This window comes from Bos grunniens, chromosome 7, assembly GCF_055505025.1.
Source record: "Bos grunniens cultivar Pamir isolate PY7600 chromosome 7, Bosgru_T2T1.0, whole genome shotgun sequence".
Taxonomy (NCBI): Eukaryota; Metazoa; Chordata; class Mammalia; order Artiodactyla; family Bovidae; genus Bos; species Bos grunniens.
Window position 1 is genome coordinate 8,242,711 of NC_141171.1, and position 17,804 is coordinate 8,260,514.

The 17,804-nt window shown below is 43.8% G+C and overlaps 2 protein-coding genes across 2 annotated transcripts; both read right to left on the reverse strand.

Moving 5' to 3' along the window:
• Window positions 1-269: 269 nt before the first annotated feature.
• Window positions 270-1,464, reverse strand: LOC147368241 (olfactory receptor 1I1-like). Its single transcript, XM_086413433.1, has one exon. It carries the CDS (start codon window positions 1,209-1,211, stop codon window positions 270-272), a length of 942 nt encoding a protein of 313 aa, XP_086269559.1. The 5' UTR covers window positions 1,212-1,464.
• A 7,554-nt stretch (window positions 1,465-9,018) lies between these two features.
• On the reverse strand, window positions 9,019-9,959 carry LOC147368242 (olfactory receptor 1I1-like). The gene is given in 2 exon segments (XM_086413434.1): window positions 9,019-9,110; window positions 9,113-9,959. Coding segments are annotated over 2 exon segments (939 nt in total).
• Between the last annotated feature and the right edge of the window lie 7,845 nt (window positions 9,960-17,804).

The window sequence follows — 17,804 nt, forward strand, 5'->3', positions numbered from 1 at the left end:
CACTGAACAGTGATCCTGGAATATAGTGAAAGTGAAAGTGTTAGTGGCTCAGTCGTGTCAGATTCTTTGTGACCCCATGGACTGTAGCCCACAAGGCTCCTCTGTCCATGGAATTCTCCAGGCAAGAATACTAGAGTGGGTAGCCACTCCCTTCTCCAGGGAATCATTTGACTCAGAGATCAAACCTGGGTCTCCTGCATTGCAGGCAGACCTTCTGAGCCACCAGGGAAGCCCAAGGAACATGGTAGATGCTAAGAAACTATTCTGCCCTAAGACTGAGATGGGACTACTTTGCTGACTAGTTTCCTCAGAGCTGCCTTCATGTTCTTGTTCCTTAGGCTGTAGATAAAGGGGTTCAGCATGGGGATGACCACCCCACACATCAAGGCAGCCACCTTGTCCTTCTTCAAGGAGGTGGGAGATGCTGGCTGCAGGTACACGGCAAAGATGGTGCCATAGAATAGAGTCACCACGGTGAGGTGTGAGCCGCAAGTGGAGAAGGCTTTCCATTTGCCCTGAGCAGAAGGGATCTTGAAGACCACCCAGAAAATGCAGATATAAGAGAGGAGGATGCATGTGAGAGGGCTGATGCCCATGATGATGCCAAAAGCAAAGATCACCAACTCGTTGGTGTGTGTGTCTGAGCAGAAGAGCTTCAGCAGGGGCATGAGGTCACAGAAGAAGTGGGGGATTTCAGAGGCAGCACAGAAGGTCAACTGAGCCATGAGGCTGGTGTGGACAGTGGACTGGAGGTTGGTGGTCAGCCACGACCCCACCACTAGCAGCCCACACACACGGGGACTCATGATGGCCAAGTAGTGCAGAGGGTGGACAATGGCCATGAACTGATCAATGGCCATCACAGCCAGGAGGAAGCTGTCCATGGTCCCAAACAGGTGGAAGGCATACATCTGGGCAAGACAGCCTGCAAAGGGGATGGCTTTGCTCTGAGTCCAGAGGTTCACCAGCATCTTGGGGATGGTGGTGGAAGACAAGAAGATGTCGATGAAGGACAGGTTACAGAGGAAGAAGTACATGGGTGTGTGGAGGTGTGAGTCTGTGATGATGGCCAGGATGATGAGCAGGTTTCCAAAGATGGTGACCAGGTACATGGGCAGGAAGAGCCCAAAGAGGAAGATCTGATTCTCTGGCTTTTCTGAGAGTCCCAGGAGGAGGAATTCTGAGACTGCTGTTTTGTTTTCTTGCTCCATGGACAGCTTTTGTCTGCTAGGAAAGAAACAACGGTCAGAGGGAAGCGATGTAAAGCTGGGAGTCAGGGGTGGAATTCTAGTCTCAGCTCCCTACAGACCTGTACATTCTGTGAAAATGCATGGAATTCTTTTAGCTCCCTTCCATGGAATTTTGTTTTCCCAAACAAAGCCATCCATATTTGAGACAGTCTCAAAGATCTAACTAAGTTGTTTTGAGACAACCTGTCTCAAGGTATATTGTTTTGAAACAATTTTCTCAAGGGTATATTGTTCACAAACACCATTGTTTTTCTTCAGTGAAGCGAAGTTTCATAGAAAACAAAATTGGGAGAAATCAAATCCAAATATGATTATCTTCTGTTCTCCTTTCTCTTCCTTCCCCCTTATCTTTCTTTCCTTTCCTCCCTCCCTTTCATTCTTCCATCAATAAGACATAATCTTAGCATCAGTTTTAGGTTCATGACTTTTGGTATAAGATGAATAATATTCTTTGGCTCTTCCAATGAAACTCAAGTTTGTTAGGGGTATTTATGATCTATTAATACTACTGTGTGATCACTAAATCCTAAAGGAAATCAACCCCGAAAATTCATTGGAAGGACTGATGCTGAAGTTGAAGCTCCAATACTTTGGCCACCTGATGCAAAGAGCTGACTCATTGGAAGAGACCCTGATGCTGGGAAAGACTGAAAGTAGGAGGAGAAGAGTATGACAGAGGATGAGATGGTCAGATGGCATCACTGACTTGATGGACATGAGTTTGAGCAAGCTCCGGGAAATGGTGAAGGACAGGGAAGCCTGGTGTGCTGCACTCCTTGGGGTCAAGAAGAGTTGGACATGAATGAGAGACAGAACCGGAGAAGGCAATGGCACCCCACTCCAGTACTCTTGCCTGGAAAATCCCATGGATGGAGGAGCCTGGTAGGCTGCAGTCCATGGGGTCGCTGAGAGTCAGACACGACTGAATGACTTCACTTTCACTTTTCACTCCCATGCACTGGAGAAGGAAATGGCAACCCATTCCAGTGTTCTTGCCTGGAGAATCCCAGGGACGGGGGAGCCTGGTGGGCTGCCGTCTATGGGGTCACACAGAGTCGGATACGACTGAAGCGACTTAGCAGCAGCAGCAGAGAAACAGAACAACCGTGTGATCACTAGGTAGACTCCCTCTTTCTTTTCTTTTTTTGCGATCAGTGTTGAAAACTCTCACGAAAGGGTGGGAACATAAATGTACATAAACATACTTTTCACATTTTAATTTGAATCCAGCAGTTAAATTTATTCACTGGGCTTCCTGATGAGGACCGAGAAGTTTTCTCTAATAATGCTTACATTGATGGTAGATACATGTTAGCAGTCTTGCCTTAGCCATATATGTAGGCTGAAGTCTATGCTCCAGTTGGTTTCATGAGGATTGAACCAGAAATGATCCTTGCTAACTCATCTAGGTGCAGAATCCTTTCAGATCTCAGTATATTTTACAATGTTATATGGAAATTGCTCTCAATTACCTTGCTCACAACTAATTTGACAGCAATATATTTTAGTGATTCTTTTTTATTATGAAGACTTTACAAAGCATTCAGTTTGATTTTCGTAAACCACATTTCCCATTTCCTCCCTCCCTCCTTGCCTCCTTCCCTTCCTTCCTCCCTCTTTTCTCTTGTAGTTTGTGGAATCACATCATATTAGTTACACAATACACTTGCAGCAGCCACTATAATCAGCATAATCAGGTTTAGGATTATTTAAAATGAGTCAACTCATCTGAGCAGAAATGTTTCAGCAAGCTAGTGATTATGATTAGCCTCCAGGCCTCAAGCATTCAGCATACAGTGGCAACAGTCAGTTTATTTTCAGCAGAAAAAGAGACTTTGGATGAACCCAGAAAGTTGGTAAAGTGGAAGTTTTAAAGGGAGCTTTCACGGTTACAAAAGACTATCTGGAGCCTTAATAGTAATGGTATTTTGGAAGTATATTTGCTCTCAGCAGTTGCTTTGCAGGACAAGAAATGTTATATTTTTTTATATTCTAGAGCAACTGTCACTGCCCATTAAAAATAGGTTTGCATTAAAATATACACTGTTGTATCTTATTAATCAGATGTTCAAAAAGTTTATTCAAAATAAAAACTCCCAACCTGTACTATTCAAAGGTAAGCTGTTTCCATGACAATGAGAAAAGTGTGATTAGATGTCTAACTGACAGAAAGCAGAATGTGCTACATGCTTATTCCTGATTTTAATATGATGACAAGAAAAGTGAGTTTGTAAAATAACGTTCTGACATGAACTGATAGGAAAATTTGGATGAAAGGAGAGAACAGGAGAGAGCAAGCTTTAAAGAAATGCAGACATGTAGTAGGCAAGCTTGATACTATTCCATGCACTCATTTTAAGTTGAGAATGAGTTTGATCCTAGTTTTGCTTCCTCATCTATTTAGAAAGTCCCCGTTATTACTAGGAGGTTCATATCGAAAGTCCAGAGAAAGCAGATCTTCACTGCATTCATACAAGACCACCAAAGGCTGGTTGCACTTGCCTCTCCAAGTCTCCATTTCCCAGTGGGTAGTGCTTATCCTTCCTTTAAGCTAATGAAGATTTATTGAGAATGTGTTAGGGTCTAGGCACTATGTCCATGTTTCTTATAATACATGGACAATATAGAAAAAAATCAACATGACATTATTCACCAGGTCCTTGTAAAATGTTAATATTATCTTTTTGAGAGACATCTCTGGTGGTTAAGAATCCATCTTTCAGTGCAGGGGAAATGAGTTACATGGCTGGTCAGAGAACTAAGACTCCACTCTCCAGAGTGTCCCCTCCCAGCCCAGACTGAGCCGCCAGTCCCTTAGGTGGCAGTGATGTACAGTCCAGGCTGAGAACCACTGCCCTAGAGCAACCAAAGACTTCCTGTCGACAGTTGCAAAGGTGTGGCTAGGAAGGGACTCACAGTAGTATATGCAACTGAGAGAAACCTGCATATTAAGTTGCTTCAGTCGTGTCCGACTCTTTGCAACTCCATGGACCATAGCCCTCCAGGCTCCTCTGTCCATGGGATTCTCCAGGCAAGAATACTGGAGTGGGTTGCCATGCCCTCTTCCAGGGGATCTTCCTGACCCAGGGATCAAACTCGTGTCTCTTAGTCCCCTGCATTGGCAGGCGGGTTCTTTAACACTAGTGCCACCTGGGAAGCCCTAGACAGACCTGAGCATCACCCTACAAAAACTCAAACCCTTGTAAAGTAACTGCATCTCTGTTGGAGACCTGTCCAGTGCAACAAGGAAGACCCTGTGCTGCTAGCCTTCCTAAAGCCCTCTTTCACCGCCTCTTCGCCTCCAGTGGTCCTATTCCTAACAGCAGATATTAGCATATTTTCTCTGTTCTTGAAACACCTTGGGGTCACGTATCACCTTCCTTGTACAGACTGACCTATATACTAGGTTTACCCATTGTGGTGGTGGTGTTTAGTCGCTAAGTTGTATCCAACTCTTTTGCGACCCCCATGGACTGTAGCCCACCAGGCTCCTCTGTCCGTGGGATTTCCCAGGTAAGAATTACAGGAGTGGGCTGTCATTTCCTTCTCCAGGGCATCTTCCTGACCCAGGGATCAAACCCACATCTCCTGCACTGTCAGGCAAATTCTTTACCACTGAGCCACCAGGGAAGCCCTATGATTACCCACACATTTCTTCTGCTGCTGCTGCTAAGTCACTTCAGTCATGTCCAACTCTACGTGACCCCATAGATGGCAGCCCACCAGGCTCCCTAGTCCCTGGGATTCTCCAGGCAAGAACACTGGAGTGGGTTGCCATTTCCTTCTCCAATGCATGAAAGTGAAAAGTGAAAGTGAAGTGGCTCAATCGTGTCCGACTCTTTTCGACCCCATGGACTGCAGCTTACCAGCCTCCTCCGTCCAAGGGATTTTCCAGGCAAGAGTACTGGAGTGGGTTGCCATTACCTTCTCCAACCCACACACTTCAGTAACCCTTAAAATGTTTCCAAAGACCCATTGTCTTGGAAAGCAGAGAGATATGAATTTAAAATACTCGTAATTAAGAGTTTAACCTAGTACTTGTTGACAGCACAGAGTTTAGCTTTGAAACACCTCTGCTCATAGTGTGTGAGTGGCCATTCTCAGAAGCAGTGGAGTGTGAGAGAGTGAAAAGAAGTCTCAGCTCAAATGAGAGACCAAACACTTGCAGGCTTGGTGGCCCTCACCAGCTCCATCTCTCTTTCTCTCTCTGAGTTGTTGCGAAACCCACACATAAAGAAATGGTAGTACCTGAGAAGGCTCAACGCTTTACAGATATTGTCATTAAATGCCTCTGTTGTGTTTCTGTCAGCAATGTGTTCCCAGGCTTTGAGAACTGGGGACCTATCTAGGGAAGAAATGAGTTAACGAAAGGAAACTCCTCTCATTGCTAGAAAAAGACAATATTTTTTCAGCTGCGCTAGGTCTTCTTTGCAGCACGGGAGTTTCTCTGGCTGTGATGAGTGGTCTCCAGAGCACACGGATGCCAGAGCGTGTAGGCTCAGTCGTTGTGGCCCTATGATAATTCCCATGCAGGGTGGTCTGGAGGTTCATACCCCTCCTCAGAGTGCTCAGATGCCTGAGTCCATGTCTTTTCACTCATCTGACCTTGATGGAAAGTCCATGAAGACAGGGAATTTATGTTGTTAAATTCACCAATGAAAGCTCTTAGAAATTAATAAATAATCAGTTAACGTATGTTGGATAAATAAAGGTATCAAACATGTCTTGACTGTAAGTCAGGTGCTGTGCTTGGTATGTGGACTTCAGTCCTTATTACAGTGTCTTCTTATCGGTCATGGGAAGTGATCAGTCTTCTTTTACCTGGTGTAGTCTCTATCAAGGGCTTCCCTGGTAGCTCAGCTGGTAAAGAATCTGCCTGCAGTGCAGGAGACCCCGGTTCGATTCCTGGGTCGGGAAGATCCCCTGGAGAAGGGATAGGCTACCCACTCCATTATTCTTGGGCTTCACTGGTGGCTCAGATGGTAAAGAATCTGCCTGCAGTGTGCGAGACCTGGGATCGATACCTAGATTGGGAAGATCGCCTGGAGGAAGGCATGGCAACCCACTCCAGTATTCTTGCCTGGAGAATCCCCAAGGATAGAAGAGCCTGGTGCGGGTCAGTCCAGGGGGTTGCAAAGAGTTGGATACAACTGAGCCACTGAACACAGCACACACACTCCCCACAAAGCACATCTTGAGTAGGATTAGGGAATCTCTCTTCTACTCTTCTTTTTTTTTTGCCACACCATGCAGCATGCAGGATCTTGGTTCTCCGACCAAGATGGACCCATGCCCTGTGCATTGGGAGATGGAAATCTCAACCTCTGGACCACCAGGGAAGTCCTCCCTTCTACTCTTGAATCAAAATGTTGTCCGGGGACTGCCACGGTGGTCCACTGGTTAAGATTTCACCTTGTAATGAAGAGGGTGAGGGTTCAATCCTTGTTCAGGGAGCTACGATCCCACATGCCTTTGACCCCCAAACCAAAACATGAAACAGAAGCAATATTGTAGCAAATTCAGTCAATACTTTAAAAATTGTCCACATCAAAAAAATTGTTGGTGGACATGAATCTTTGGTGTTGGGGTGTCCAGGTCACGACTCCCACTTCTGTTCCACTAGGTAGCCTCTCTATTTCCTGGAATCCCTTTAGTTTTACCTTTCCCCCAACTGGCTTTTTGATTTCTTAAAAATGTTAACTTTTAAAATGTGTTAATACTAACTCTTGTTTAAGAAAGTAGCCATGCAAGGACAAAATGAAATGATGTCCATTAATTCAGGTGTCCATTTATCCGGTTCTTTACATGTCCCCTTAATGGATAACCCCTCTAAATGACTTCTGTGTAACTTCCCAGGATCTCCATCTCTACACACACACACACACACACACACACACACACACACACACACACACACTTCCTTCTGGAAGTATGAGGGAGAATATGTCCATGCCTCTCTCTTAGCTTCTGGTTGTTTGCTATCAACCTCTGGCATTCCTTGGCTTGTGGAAGCACCACCTTGATCTCCGCCTTCATCTTCATGTGTCCTCCCTTGGGGGAATGTCTGTGTCCATATTCTACATTTTTATAAGATAGTCACGAGGTCATTAGGACCCCCTCCCCCAATGACCTCATTTTAACTTGATGACCTTAGTAAGGACCCAGTGGCAGATTTTATTTTCTTGGGCTCCATAATAACTGTGGATGGTGACTGCAGCCACAAAATTAAAAGACGGTTGCTCCTTGGAAGAAAAGTTGACAAACCTAGACAGCATATTAAAAAGCAGACATCACTTTGCCAACAAAGGTCTGTATAGTCAAAGCTATGTTTTTCCCAGGAGTGATGTACAGATGTGACTGTTGGACTGTAAAGAAGGCTGCTATGCTAAGTCACTTCAGTCGTGTCCGACTCTGTGCGACCCCATAGACAGCAGTCCACCAGGCTTCCCCGTCCCTGGGATTCTCCAGGCAAGAACACTGGAGTGGGTTGCCATTTCCTTCTCCAATGCAGGAAAGTGGAAAGTGAAAGTGAAGTCGCTCAGTTGTGTCCAACTCTTAGCGACCCCATGGACTGCAGCCCACCAGGCTCCTCCGTCCATGGGATTTTCCAGGCAAGAGTACTGGAGTGGGGTGCCATTGCCTTCTCTGAAAGAAGGCTGAGTGCTAAAGAATTGATGCTGTCAAATTGTGGTGCAGGAGAAGATGCTTGAGAGTCCCTTGGACAGCAAGGAGATCAAACCCATCAGTCCTAAAGGAAATCAAGCCTTTGGAAGGAATATTCACTGGAAGGGCTGATGTTCAAGCTGAAACTCCAATACTTTGGCCACCTGATGTGAAGAGCCAACTCACTGGAACAGACCCTGATGCTGGGAAAGACTGAAGGCAGGAGGAGAAGGGAACAACAGAGGATGAGATGGTTGGATGGATGTCATGACCAACACAATGGACATGAATTTGAACAAACTCTGGGAGATAGAGGACAGGCAGGCCTGGTGTGCTGCAGTCCCTGGGGTCACAAAGGGTCAGATATGATTTAGTGACTGAACATCACCAATGAGAAAGAAGTACTGGGTATGAAGTACCCATATGATTTTGACATATGTTTTTTGTTGTACACAATTCACCCCCTAATTGTAACTCTCTGTGTAACCCAGGCTGCCCATCTGCTTGTTGTTGATAGCACCAGGGTCCAGTCAGCCTGCTCAATCACAATCACCATGATCCAAATGCCATCATCTCCTAAGTCCCAATCTGGGGGACATGGGGGCCTGCTGATGGCAGTAGTCCTCCTGCAAAGTCAAACCACTAGACTCTATGTAAGGCTGAGAATTGTGGCTGCTGAATCCAATAGCGAATCAGCTCATCTCAAAGTCCTTCCCCAAGTCATTAGAAAGCATGGTGATGTAATACACCTGGCTAATACACATTGTCTTTATCAGTATTAAAATTGAGCACAGCTAATCTTTCCTTCAAAAAGGAGAAATCCTATAAGCTCAGTACCTCAGAGAGTTTAAGGCTACTTCAAAGTCTCCTCTGCTCTGATCTTAAGGGGAAAGAGATCATGGGGAAAATACACATCTTTCCCTTCCTGTAGCACTTCATTCATCTCTGTTGACACAATCACCATGTTGCTCTGTGATGATTTATTGACATGTCTCTATCAGCCACCAGGCTGAATGTTTTGAGGGCAGAAACAGAGTGTATCCTTGTGTCCTAGGCACTGAACTGTGGTCCTGGAACATGGTAGGTGTTGAACAACTTTTCTGTCCTAGGACTGAGAGGTAGCTGCTTTGCTGAATAGTTTCCTCAGGGCTGCCTTCATGTTCTTGTTCCTTAGGCTGTAGATAAAGGGGTTCAGATGGGGATGACCACCCCACACATCAAGGCAGCCACCTTGTCCTTCTTCAAGGAGGTGGGAGATGCTGGCTGCAGGTACACGGCAAAGATGGTGCCATAGAATAGAGTCACCACGGTGAGGTGTGAGCCGCAAGTGGAAAAGGCTTTCCATTTGCCCTGAGCAGAAGAGATCTTGAAGACTGCACAGAAAATGCAGATATAAGAGAGGAGGATACATGTGAGAGGGCTGATGCCCATGATGATGCCGAAAGCAAAGATCACCAGCTCGTTGGTGTGTGTGTCTGAGCAGGAGAGCTTCAGCAGGGGCATGAGGTCACAGAAGAAGTGGGGGATTTCAGAGGCAGCACAGAAGGTCAACTGAGCCATGAGGCTGGTGTGGACAATGGACTGGAGGTTGGTGATCAGCCACGACCCCACCACTAGCAGCCCACACACACGGGGACTCATGATGGCCAAGTAGTGCAGAGGGTGGACAATGGCCATGAACCGATCAATGGCCATCACAGCCAGGAGGAAGCTGTCCATAGTCCCAAACAGGTGGAAGGCATACATCTGGGCAAGACAGCCTGCAAAGGGGATGGCTTTGCTCTGAGTCCAGAGGTTCACCAGCATCTTGGGGACGGTGGTGGAAGAGAAGAAGATGTCCACCAGGGACAGGTTACAGAGGAAGAAGTACATGGGAGTGTGGAGGTGTGAGTCTGTGATGATGGCCAGGATGATGAGCAGGTTTCCAAAGATGGTGACCAGGTACATGGGCAGGAAGAGCCCAAAGAGGAAGATCTGATGCTCTGGCTTTTCTGAGAGTCCCAGGAGGAGGAATTTTGAGACTGCTGTTTGGTTTTCTGGTTCCATGGACAGCTTTTGTCTACCGTGAAGGAGAAAAGGAGGAAGGTGAGAGACATAAAACTTGGAGTCAGAGATGGAGTTCTGTCTCAGCTCCCTGCAAACCTGTGTGTTTTGTGAAAACCCGTGGGATTCTTACAGCTCCCTTCTCTGGATTTCTGTTTCCCCGAGGAAAACCATCCATGTCTGAGAATGGATAGTCTCAAATGTCTGACTGAGTTTTTTTGGGATAACTTAGGTATTGTTCATAAACACAGTCATTTCTCTTCATAGAGCCAAGCTTCATAGAAAATCAAATTGAGAGAAATCAAGTCCAAACTTGATCATCTTCTTTCTCTTCTTTTCCCCTCATCTTTTTCTCTTTCCTTTCCTCCCTTTCCTCTTCCATCAATAAGACATAATTTTAGCATCTCTTTTGGGTTCATGACTAGGGATATAAGGATGAGTAGCACTTTTCTGAAGCATCCAATGAACCCTAAGTTCATTAGGGGCACTTTATGATCTGCACCCATCATGACTAGGTAGACCCCTTCTCATTTGTCATGATGAGGCCCAGTGTTGGAAACTCCAGCAAAAGAATGGAAACATAAAGTGGACAAACATACCTTTCACGTTTTAACTTGAGTCCAGTATGTAAATTTATTCATTGGACTTTTTGATGAAGACCAAGTTCTTTTCTAGTATGAGGAAATTGGTGGTAGATCTGTATCAGCTACCTTGCCTTAGCCATATACATAGGCTGAAATCTGTGTTCTGTTTTTTTCCATGAATGTGGAACAAGGAGTTAAGGATCCTTGCAAAACAATCTGGGCACAGAATCCTTTCAGATTTTTACACGTCTACATCCAAATTGTCTTCCATTACCTTGTTCACATCTATTTTTTTTTTAATTTATATTGATATTTTATTAGCATCACTCTTTTTTTCCTTCCTCAGATATTAAAGGAAACACAAAACATTATACTGAATATAAGTATAAGAAGTTATGTAAAGACCTAGGTAATACAATGTGTCTGCAGTATAAAGTGAATTGTTCAGTCATTAAGTCTCGTCTAACTCTTTGAGACCCCATGGACTATAGCGTACCAGGCCTTCCTGTCCCTCAGTGTCTTGGAGTTTTCTCAAGTTCATGTCCACTGAGTCGGTGATGCTATCCAACACCTATTTTGACAGCAGTTTTTAAAAATGATTCCTTTTTGTTATTAAGTCTTTACAAAGCATACAATTTGGATTTCATGAAACCATATTTCCCATTCCTTCCCTTCCTTCCCTCTCTCCCTTCATTCCGTCCTTCCTTCCTCCTTTCTCTTATAGTTTGTTAATTTTTATAGTATTATTTAAACAATACATTTGTAGCAGCAACTGCAATCAGCATGATCAGGTTTGGCATTATTTAAAATGACTCAACTGAGCAGAAATGTTTCAGCAAGCTAGTGAGTAGGCCCCTGGCCTCAAGCATTCAGTGCATTGGGACAGTATTCATGTATTTTCAGGGGAAACAGTGACTTTGAATGAACCCAGAATGCTGGTAAAGTAGAAGTTTTATAGAGAACTTTCACACTAACAAAAGAATATCTGGAGCTTTAAAGCTAATGACATTTTGGGGACTTCCCTGGTAGTCCAGTGGCTAAGACGTCATGCTCTCAGTGCAGGGGGCCCCAATTAGATCACTGACCAGGGAACTAGATTCCACATGCTGCAACTTAGGAGTCGGCAGGCTGCAACTTGAGAGTTGAATTCACGTGCCCGTGCGCCGCAATTAAGACCTGGCACAGCCAAACAAAATACATATCTAAAAACAGAAAGCTAATGGCATTTTGGAAGTACATTTGGTCTCAACAGTACCTTCACAGGACAAGAAATTCTGTATTTTCGTATGATCCAGACAAACCATCACTGCTCCTTGAAACAGTTTTGCACCCTCAGTAAAATATACAATGTTGTATCATGTCGAACAGATGTTCAGAAAGTTTATTCAAAATAAAAACTCCCAGACACAGCCTGGACTATTCAAAGATAAGCCATTTCCATGACAACAAGAAAGGTGTGATCAAGTGTCAGTTGACAAAAAGCAGAATGTCCTGCATACGTATTCCTAGAGTTAATATGATGACAGAAAAGCAAGTTTGTAAAATAACATTCTGACACGAACTGATATGAAAATATGGACCAAAGGAATGAACAGGAGAGAGCAAGTTTTAAAGAAATGCCAACACGTAGTCATGCCTGATAGTATTCTCATTCACACATTTTAAGCTGACAATGAGTTTGATCCTAGTTTTGTTTCCCCATCTATTTAGAAAGTTCCCATTATTTATTGGGAATTAGCATGTTCATGAACATGAACTTGGGCAAACTTCAGGAGATGGTGAGGGACAGAGAGGCCTGGCGTGCTGCAGTCCATGGGGTCGCAAAGAGTCAGACATGATTGGGCGATTGAAAAACAACGACAATCAGGTTCATATAGAAAGTTCAGAGAAAGCAGATTCATATAAGACCACCAAAGCTTGGTTGCATTTGCCTCTTTAAGTCTCCATTTTCCAGTGTATGTGTTTATCCTTCCTTTAAATTAATGAAGACTTATAGAGAACATATTAGGTGCTAGGCACTATATGTGTCTCTTATGATATATAGACAACATAGAAAAAAAACCCAATGTGTCATGATTCACCAGGTCCTTGTAAAGTGTTAATATCATCTCTTTCCAGCAATGAGAGGATTTTCCTTTGTTGCCCTCATTTCTTTTTTAAAAAATTAATTTATTTATTTTAATTGGAGGTGAATTACTTTACAGTATTGTAGTGGTTTTTGCCATACATTCACATGAATCAGCCATGTACATGTGTTCCCCAACCTGAACCCCCCTCCCACCTCCCTCCCCATCCCATCCCTCAGGGTCATCCCAGTGCACCATCCCTGAGCACCCTGTCTCATGCGTTGAACCTGGACTGGTGATCTATTTCACATATGGTAATATACATGTTTCAATGCTATTCTTTCAAATCACCTTGCCTTCTCCACAGAGTCCAAAATTCTGTTCTTTACATCTGTGTTTGTTTTGCTGTCTCATATATAGGGTCATCATTACCATCTTTCTAAATTCCATATATATGTGTTAGTATACTGTATTGGTGTTTTTCTTTCTGACTTACTTCACTCTGTATAATAGGCTCCAGTTTCATCCACCTCATTAGAACTGATTCAAATGCATTCTTTTTAATAGCTGAGTAATATTTCATTATGTATATGTACCACAGCTTTCTTGTCCATTCATCTGCCAATGGACATCTAGGTTGCTTCCATGTCCTGGTTATTGTAAACAGTGCTGCGATGAATAGTGGGATACACGTGTCTCTTTCAATTCTGGTTTCCTCAGTGTGTATGCCCAGCAGTGGGATGCTGCCCTCATTTCTTACCTGGTTAAGTCCTCTGGTCCTAAAACCAATTTCTGACAAGCACATATGAGGCATTTAATGACAACAAAAGTGTTTAGGCTTCTAAGGAGCAACACTTAATTTTTTAAAAAAATTTTCTTTTATTTTTTGGCTGAGCTGCATGGCATGTGAATTTTTAGGTCCCTGACAAGGGATCAAACCTGCATCCCCTGCATTGGGGATGCAGAGTCTTAACCACTGGACCACCAGGGAAGTCCCCAGAGTTTCTTCATGGGTAGATTTCACAATGATTCTGAGAGGTATATGGTGTTGACCACAACTGATAATAGAAAGACTGGGGCTGGCACTTCTCTGGCAGAGTAGTGGTTAAGAATCTACACTTCCATGCTTCCACTGCAGAGGTCATGGGTTCAGATCCTGGTCTGAACCCACATGCCAGGTGGTGCAGTGAAAAAAAAAAAAAAAAGATGGGGGCTGAGAGAGATGTTCTGGGCACTCAGCCTGCAGGTGGTTGGGCTCTTAGTTGAACTGAGATTTATTTTCACTCTCTCAAACTCCATTGCTTCTGAGTATGGCCACTCACACCCTATGAGCAGTGGTGTTTCATAGTTAAACTCTGCCAACATGTTCTAAGTCATCCTCTGCTATTAAAGTGTTTTAGATTCTTATCTACCTGCCTTCCAAGAACATGGGTTTAAGGAAAGATTTAAGGTTTGCTGAAGTAAATGGGACTACACAGTGCATAATTCAATCGGGATAAGAAAGGTGATAGGTGACCCCATGGTGTTTTAAGAACAAGGAAGAGATGCTAATCCCTACTATGAGGAGCAGGACCATGGAAGGTGAACAGGTGGTGAAAGGGAGCTTTAGAAAAGTGAATGACACAAGCTCTTCCTGGATAACCTCGAGAGATCTCCAGCAGAGATTTAATTAATTTTCAAGGGTGTTTAGAGTTGGGTTTGAGGTTTTTATAGGGTGATGCTCAGGTTTCTCTGGGCTGCCTGTACTCCTGTGAGTCCCTTCCTGGCTACACATTTCCAACTCTTTGGTTGTTGACAGGAAGTCCTTGCTTGCACTGGGACAGTGGTTCTCAGCCTTGAGTGTACATCAGTGCCACCGAGGGAGCTGGTTAAAACCTCATGCCTTGGAGTGTCTGGGATGGGGCTTGAGAAACAAAAGTTCTAGGAAGTTCTCAGGGGACACAGCTGCTACTGGTCCAGGACTGTATTTGAAGAACCTCAGCTTTGGAGAAAACTGTTTTATGGTGACCTCCATCCGCAGACCAAAAATGCTTTTTCTCCATATGACTAGCTATAGTGAGTTTGTCCTCTGTACCTTTCGCCCTCTCATGGACTATAGAATTGCTCTCAGTCCCTCTTCTTTTTCTCATTCTCCCTCTCCCCTCACAGTCTCTCTCCTTTCAGGAAGAGATGCAGTTCCTCTTCCCCAACCCCTCCAGTTCACTCCTGTTCTCCATCCTTGGCTGACTTACCAGGAGGGTATTACCAAGAGAATGGTCTTGGTGGACTCCGTCTCCACTGGATCCCACAGGATTCTGAGGTCAACGCTAAGACACCAGGAAAGACATGAGGAGACCCGCCAGCTGTGACTTCTGAGGGGAGTCTGATGTCTGTGGTGTAGAGGAGGGAATTGTGTATTCCCACCCCAGCTGGGGTATGTGAACAGGGTCACAGCAGGGTATTTAGAGTTTGAGGGCTCTTGGGCATTTTAATCCCATGGCTCCTTGTTAAGGAGGAAGATGCTAATTGTCTTATTTGTATTCTTGCCACTTGTGACCTGTTGTCTGGAGTATGGGCACTTTGGGATAATGGAGTGGGTGACAAAGTGGAGGCACACTCCACTAAGGATACATTCTCACTAGGAAATGCCCTAGTGTCCTTTCCCAGCCCAAACTGAACCTCATGGCAGTTCCCATGCAGGGTGGTCTGGAGGTTCAAGCCCCTCCCCAGGCTACTCAGGTGCCTGAATCTATGTCCTTTCACTCCTTCCATCATGAAGGAAACTCCAGGAGGATAGGGAACTTATACAGTTAGGTTCACCAGTGAAAGCTCCTGGAAAGTAATCAATAAATTTATGCTGTATAAATCAGTATCAGTTCAGTTGCTCAGTCATATCCAACTCTTTGTGACCCCAAGGACTGCAGCACACCAGGCTTCCCTGTCCATCACCAACTCCCAGAACTTGCTCAAACTTATGTTTATCGAGTTGGTGATGCCATCCAACCATCTCATCCTCTGTTGTCCCCATCTCCTGCCTTCAATCTTTCCCAGCATCAGGCTCTTTTCCAGTGAGTCAGTTCTTTGCCTCAGGTGGCCAAAGTATTGGAGCTTCAGCCTCAGCATCAGTCCTTCCAATGAATATATAGGACCGATTTCCTCTAGGATAGACTGGTTTGATCTTGCAGTCCAAGGAACTTTCAAGAGTCTTCTCCAACACCATATTTCAAAAGCATCAGTTCTTTGGCTCTCAGCTTTCCTTATGGTCCAACTCTTACGTCCATACATGACTACTGGAAAAACCATAGCTTTGACTAGAAGGACCTTTGTTGGCAAAGTAATATCTCTGATTTTTAATATGCTGTCTAGGTTTGTCATACCTTTTCTTCCAAGGAGCAAGCATCTTTTAATTTCATGGCTGCAGTCGCCATCTACAGTGATATTGGAGCCCAGGAAAATAAAGTCTCTCACTGTTTCCATTGTTTCCCTGTCTACTTACTGCGAAGTGATGGGATCAGATTCCATGATCTTCATTTTTGAATGTTGAATTTTAAGCCAGCTTTTTCACTCTCCTCTTTCACTTTCATCAAGAGGTTCTTTAGTTGTTCTTTGCTTTCTGCCATAAGGGTGGTGTCATCTGCCTATCTGAGGTTATTGATATTTCTCCCTGCAATCTTGATTCTGGCTTGTGTTTCATCCAGTGCGGCATTTTGCACGATGTACTCTGCATATAAATAAGCAAGGTGACAATATACAGCCTTGACATACTCCTTTCCTAATTTTGAACCAGTCCATTGTTCCATGTCCAGTTCTGTTTCTTCTTGACCTGCAGGCAGGCTTCTCAGAAGGCAGGTAAGGTGGTCTGGAATTCCCACCTCTTTAAGAACTTTCCCACAGTTTGTTGTGATCCACACAGTCAAAGGTTTTACTGTAGTCAATGAAGCAGAAAAATGATGTTTTTCGGGAATTCTCTTGCTTTTTCTATAATCCAACAGATGTTGGCAATTTGATCTCTGGTTCCTCTGCCTTTTCTAAATCCAGCTTGAACATCTGGAAGTTCCTGGGTCATGTACTGTTGAAGCCTAGGTTGGAGAATTTTGAGCATTATTTTATTAGCGTGTGAGATGAGTGCAATTGTGTGGTAGTTTGAACATTTTTTTGGCATTGCCTTTCTTTGGGATTGGAATAAAAACTGACCTTTTCCAGTCCTGTGGCCACTGCTGAGTTTTCCAAATTTGCTGGCCTATTGAGTGTATCACTTTAACAGCATCATCTTTTAGGATTTGAAATAGCTCAACTGGAATTCCATCACCTCCACCAGTTTTGTTCGTTGTGATGCTTCCTAAGGCCCACTTGACTTCACATTCCAGGATGTCCAGCTCTAGGTGAGAGATCACACCATCATGGTTATCAGGATTATGAAGATTGTTTTTGTACAGTTCTTCTGTGTATTCTTGTCACGTCTTCTTATTATCTTCTGCTTCTGTTAGGTCCATACCATTTCTGTCCTTTATTGTGCCCATCTTTGCATGAAATGTTCCCTTGGTATCTCTAGTTTTCTTGAAGAGATCTCTAGTCTTTCCCATTCTATTGTTTTCCTTTATTTCTTTGCATTGATTGCTGAGGAAGGCTTTCTTACCTCTTCTTACTATTCTTTGGAACTCTGCATTCAGATGGGTATATATTTCCTTTTCTTTCCAGAGGGGACCAAGCTTATTTTTGAATGGGGATTAAGGGATTTCTCTTCAACTTTTGAATCAAAACTTTTAGTGGACTTTATTCTTTGGGGTTTGGGTTTCTATGTCATGCCTCCCATTTCTGTTTCCCTTGGGGGCCTTTTTATCTTCTGGATCCTTCTATTTTTACCAACTCCCCAGTTTTTAATGTCTTAAAAATTTTAACTTTTAAAATGTGTAAATACTAACTCTTGGTTAAGAAATTATTCATGCACCACATTTTCTTTATCCATTCCTCTGTTAATGGACATTTAAGTTGATTTCATGTCTTGGCTATTGTAAGTACTACTGTAATGAACATTGGGGTGCATATATCTTTTAGAATTATGGTTTTTCTCTGGACATATGTCCATGAATAAGACTGTAATCATATGGTAAATTAGCCATAAAAAAGAATGAAATAATGCCATTTGCTGTAATATGGATGGAATTAGAGATTATCATACTAAGTGAAGTAATCAGAGAAAGAAAAATATATGATATCAC

Bases quoted from the DNA above. Each gene is read 5' to 3' on its own strand.
- LOC147368241 (XM_086413433.1), bottom strand. From the start codon at position 1,211: ATGGAGCAAGAAAACAAAACAGCAGTCTCAGAATTCCTCCTCCTGGGA.